At 38.9% G+C, this 6000-nt stretch overlaps 1 protein-coding gene across 1 annotated transcript in view; it reads right to left on the bottom strand.

Annotated features, from left to right (window-relative positions):
* Positions 1 to 264: 264 nt before the first annotated feature.
* Positions 265 to 6000, bottom strand: part of LOC139706379 (calcium-dependent secretion activator 1-like) — a 196913-nt gene continuing 191177 nt past the window's right edge. The window contains 3 exon segments of the mRNA XM_071614040.1: positions 265 to 270; positions 1161 to 1244; positions 2147 to 2221. Of these exon segments, the coding sequence (XP_071470141.1) occupies positions 265 to 270; positions 1161 to 1244; positions 2147 to 2221 (165 nt within the window).

The raw sequence follows: 6000 nt of genomic DNA, 5'->3' as shown, positions 1-6000 counted from the left end.
TGAAACACCATCTGAGAAAAACACCAACATGCTGCTTTCGACCCCACATGGGCTTCCTGATCAGCATGTTCTGGGGACAGAGGGGGACTCCTTTGATCCTGTGCTGATATTGATGGAGGTGACAGTCTTGTTGGAAGGTATGATATCAAGGTCTCTGGACTTCAGCAGCCAATGCTGTTGATTTACACCAAATCCAGCCTTTGTTACTGATTCTAGTGAGGAGGAGAAGGTCTACTTTTAAAATTTCTAAGTGACAAAGCATCTCTAATGCTGGCAAAAGGGGGAAAAAAAAGGTGAATGAGAACTTGAGATTTAAGATTGGGCCAGGTGCGGTGGTGCGTGCCTGTCATCCCAGCGGCTCTGGAGGCTGAGGCAGGAGGCTCCCCAGTTCAAAGCCAGCCTCAGCAAAAGCGTGGTGCTAAGCAACTCAGTGAGACCCTGTCTCTAAATAAAATACAAAATAGAGCTGGGGATGGGGCTCAGTGGTCGAGTGCCCCTGGATTCAATCCCTGGTACCTCCCTGCCCCCCAAAAAAATAAAGATTGGCTATAACATAGGTTTTGGTCATCCCAAAGGGAATTTTCCTTATTTACAGGTAAGGAAACTATGGCCCACACAAAGTGATTTGCCTGAGATAGCTAAGGCAGGTGTGCAACTCTTTGGATGCAGACATATAGAGAGGTGTGTGTGTGTATTCATACACATATTGTGCACTCACAAATGAAATAGCAACAATGAGCCAGATGTGGTAGCACACGCCTGTAATCCCAGTACCTCAGAAGGCCGAGGCAGGAGGGTAGAGAATTCAAAGCCAGTCTCAGCAATATAGCGAGGCCTTAAGCAATTCAGTGAGACCCTATCTCTAAATAAAATATGAAAACTGGCTGGGGAGGTGGCTCAGTGGTTCAGTGCCCCGGGGTACAATCCCTGGTAACAACAACAAAATAAAAAAAAGAAAAAGAAAAAGAAATAGCAATGATGTTGGGTTACCTGCCATTAGGAAACATCCTGATCATTCTCTTTATGTTAATATTACATATCAATAATTTATCTCAACACACATGCACATCCCCCAAAAGAAGCACCACAGCCGCACCCCAACTGCAAACTCCAACCCCAACTAAAACAAAACCCGGGAAAGGAAGAAGCTCTTGACTTACGGTAAATGACAGAAAAGAAGAAAACAAGGTCCCTTCATCATATCTGGATAATTTTGCCAGGACTCCTTCCAAGATAGTAACGAACTAGTGAAAAAAACAGCAGAAGAGAAAAAAAAATCATTATTTTAAAACATAATTGTTCATGACAAAGAACAATATTTTTCTATCACGTAGAGACTGGGGCTGAGTCCTCGGCTCATTTGGGAATTCTATGACTTGATTCCCACCTTCGGAGAAAAGAAGAGGCTCTGCCTCTACACAGAAATATTTGACTTATCCGGCTTTCTCTTCATTATTATGTGATTGCAAATATAGAGGGTTACAGAAGTGCAAAGTGACAAAATATTATTGCGTTGCGCATAGCGTGCGATAATATTAAATGCACTTTTCAAAATCCAAAACTGTTCAAAGCCGTTTTTACGTTACATATTAGCACTACATTTAATCCAATCTATTTTTATTTGTCTTTTATCAGTAATTTTATTTGTCTTTTATCACTGGCAAATATAAATGTCTTCCCATTCAGTATTACTTAGTTAAAATTCTATAATTCATGAGGGTGACTGAAATAGCTTTATCTGACTTTTATGTTTTATTATGACTCTCACTGAATGTGAAACTAGAGAAAAAGGGGTTTTCATGATGGCAGAATTCCTTATTACCGTTTAACTTTCTGTGTTTAAAAATCTAACTTTGTCAGGGCTGAAAAAACAAACATTTCCCATATAACCTCATGCAACATTTGGGGACAAATTCTTATTAAGTTAACATATGCCACTTGATCAATTTATCTTCACGTGGCTTGCAATCATCGGAAAATCATTTGGAGCTGCGGCTGGGTGGTGTGCAATCTTGTTTCCTGAGAGATACAAGTCTCCGGTTCAACTTTTTTTTTTTTTAATTTATTTAATGTGATACATTTTAATGGAAATGAAGCTATAAACAAAGCCTGATTACAAAGAAGCATTTCACCAGAGGCTGATTACCTTTGCCACCAAGAGTGTTATCATTTCTTTAACCGTTTCTTCGATTAGTTCGTCTATTTTTGAATGGTATTGATGCTAAGGAACACAGAAAAAAAAATTAGCATGTTTGGGATGGCATGACATCCACTGTAATATATATATTATATGTGTATATATGTATAATATATATGTATATATGTATATATATAATATATGTAATATAATAATATAATATAATATAATATATGTAAAATAATTATTTATTTATATAGAGAATTGAACCCAGAGGCACTCAACCACTGAACCACATCCCCCCAGACCTATTTTGTATTTTATTTAGAGATAGGATCTCACGGAGTTGCTTAAAGCCTCACTAAATTGCTGAGGCTGGCTTTGAACTCGAGATCCTCCTGCCTCAGCCTCCTGAGCCCCTGGTCTTACTGCTGTGTGCCCCCTGAGCCCGGCCACCGGTAATTTTAGACCACACAATTTATAAATAAAGCCTGGCCTGCAAATCCAGTTTACTTCGATAGTTCCAGGAACATCTATAAGATTCTGACTCCAGGTCTTTAATGGAGAGAGATTTGAAACTCTTTAAAAGATGACTAGGCTCATTATATCTCACCCAGGGCTTTAGATGTCTCTGATATATGTAGACACACACAGATTTACCAATAACGTACATGGGTGGCTTAACAGCCTGACAGTGTGTGGATCTGGATTTTTCCAAAGCCAGATGCCACAATAATCTAATAAAGGAGATGAAAATTATCTATGGGAAACTGCCGGGGTCGGGGGGGGGGGGTGTTGTGGCTTATAGAACTGGATCCATCCAAAGGGAATTTGACCAACACACTGGTTTTCCAAAAATTGTTTTGAAACCTTTAGGTGATTTGGGCTCATGTCACGGAGCTGCCTACTTTTATCTACAGATGTGGAATCTGTGTCCTGGCAACTTAACAGTGAACTCTATGGCAAGCGACTCATTTCCTCCATTCAGACCAAGAACTTCTGAGACAGCGGCTGAATTTTTTCAATTTCTCTAACTGTGGCTGTTGATTACATTTAAATAGCAATGGGAAAACAACCCCCCCCCCCCACACACACACACAAAAAAAAAAATCTACCATACATGCCAGGGAAAAAGGAAAAGCGATTTCAATGCAAAATATGAGATGCCAGCTCCTTGACATTTATTAGATCAATTTACTATCCATTTCAATTATTCTGTCTTTCCTTAACACACACAAAAAAGAAACAATGCAAAACATTGCTATTTGGAAAGGAAAACGCACTTACCCACTCTTTAGCAAACTTTCAGAGGATGATTAATTAGGAACAGAAAAAAACAAAGGAACAATGCAAATGAAAATTAGGACAAGAAGGACATATGAGAAAATAAAAATAATTAAATAAACCATCCAAAATAAAAAAAGGAAGCTATGAAAACATACAGATAATAAACCATAGGAATGGGATTTGATATTCTAATAACTGGCAGTCAGAATCACTGAGAATGAATAAAGATATGTGAGGTCTGTTTGCCATTGGAAGACCTGGATAAGTCCCAGTGCCAAGTTGAGAAGTCACATTTCCTACAAAAAACTAGCTCAGTTTCCTTATCTGTAAAAAACAAAGCAAAACAGATAATACCATGACCTAGGACCAATAAGAGGGGGGAGTCCCTCTTCTTACTGATTTTTGGAATGGGAGTGAGAAGACACTGTACCTAGATTTTTAGATCTGTATTTCAAAATATAAGAGAAGATTTTGAAAGTTCCCATCACACACACACACACACACACACACACACACACACACACACACATATTTAAGGCAGGGGCTATGTTAAATACCCAGATTTGATAATTACATGGTGTATATTCCTATCAAAATTCCCCATGTGCCCCGTAAACATGTACAGTATGTGCCAACCTATCAAGAATAAAATAAAATATAAGAAGAAAGATTCTTAGCCAGTCTGTCCTATTATTCAAAAAATACAGTGCCCAAACCCTTTCCTGGTACTCAGGTTCTTCAACACATAGGTCTGTTTTGAAGACCTAGTGAGGCTCTAGATGTGAAAACATATTGTCAACCATAATTTCAGCTCAAAAGTTATTATTTGTTCCGTTTGTCACTGAATAGCTGATGGGGTGAGAGGATCTTATCATGTATCACCCTCCTCCTCGTTTTAGTTGATTAGAGGAAAAAACAAAGCCCAAACCCTGTTTGCACAGTCCTGGTGAATCAGAACTGAGGTGGCTCGATTGCTAGATTCAAGAAAGGATTTACTTGTCAGTAGCATAAACCTGATGCTAAATGCAGAAAACTGATCTGCAGAATTCTGTGCGAGAAACACAAAGAAAGATGTCAGGAGCAAAAGAATTCAGGAATATTGACGGGGCTCCAAATTCATTTTTAGGTCTTTGAGATAAGATCCAGAATCACATCTTGACTTTCCTTCCCCATGTGACTGCTTCACTCTGCTAGGTTTTCTTTGCATTGCTAGAAATGAGTCACATTTATTAAATTAATTATGGGATTTAAAGTAAGCCAGAGAAGCTAGCTGTGTGCAAAATGATACATTATGAAATACTACCTGAGGGGTTTCTAACCAAGCAAAGAACATCATTGAGAATCAAAATATTCTCTTGAGAAACTTGGCTGAAGGGATAAATACAAAGAGAAAGATCTTGGTGTGAGGAGTTAATGATGTCATTCTTCAGCCAAGAGAATCATGATTTCTGTTCAGGAGCATATGGAGGCAGGTTGGGGACACTGTGATTATGGGAACCTCTCCTACCTTCGATTTTTTTCCATGCCAAACTTGCTCTTTACAGATATTATGCTCTTCAGTTTTCTCCTGTTATAATGGACCTACCTTCTTTCCTTCCTTTCATTTTCCTGCTTGAGAAGTGTCCTGATCTGAGTATTCTGTCTCTTACTTCCAGTGGAAATTTGAATATGGCAATTACTGCTGGGTCTATTTTATTATCTCTGCTACAGAACTAGAATCATCACTGCTATGAATGTAGAAATCAGATTCACCTAATCAAGTCACCAAGCCATATATGGGAATCTGGTTTAGAAACTTCCAAGTACTGTGTGGCAGTGTCATTACTAAGGTACAACCACTGCTAGTCAGCATGGTGGTTACATGGGTTGGCACACGTCTCAAAACTCATCTAAAATCTATACACGTTATTGTATGCAAATTATATATATATTTTTTTAAAGAATATTTTTTTAAAGATAGAGTGAGAGAGGGAGAGAGAGAGAGAGAATTTTTAATATTTATTTTCTAGTTTTTGGCGGACACAACATCTTTGTCTGTATGTGGTGCTGAGGATCGAACCTGGGCCGCACGCATGCCAGGCGAGCGCGCTACCGCTTGAGCCACATCCCCAGCCCCTGCAAATTATATTTTAATTAAAGTAAAATCTACTTTGGGAAGATAGCAGGCCAGGGTATTAATTACTTTGCTAATCAAGTAGCAAAGGGATAAATATCAAAACAGCTCCTATTCCTTTTGGAGCGATTACAAAATGCATGAATCCCTTTTGCCAGATTTTTTATGATATATGATACTTGTTTGGCTGGTTTGCTTTTCTGGAGCAACAGGACTCTGCCTTCAGTCTGCTCTTTCTGGGGAGATACACTGTTCTAGCATAAAGGCATCTTCTAGTTACCATCACTGCTACCAGATTCTCTTGTCACCAAACCCTTGTAATCTGATTGACTGTCCAGTTCTATCTGCATTCTGATAGAAGTCTCTTTCCCATTCTGCCCGTCTGCCTTGTTTATTTGGTATGGGGTTCGGGGGATTGAATCTAGGATGCTTAACCACTGAGCCACATCCCCAGTCCTTTTTA

Source organism: Marmota flaviventris, chromosome 1, assembly GCF_047511675.1.
Source record: "Marmota flaviventris isolate mMarFla1 chromosome 1, mMarFla1.hap1, whole genome shotgun sequence".
In the NCBI taxonomy this organism is placed as follows: domain Eukaryota; kingdom Metazoa; phylum Chordata; class Mammalia; order Rodentia; family Sciuridae; genus Marmota; species Marmota flaviventris.
This window is presented reverse-complemented; position numbering and strand designations above follow the sequence as displayed.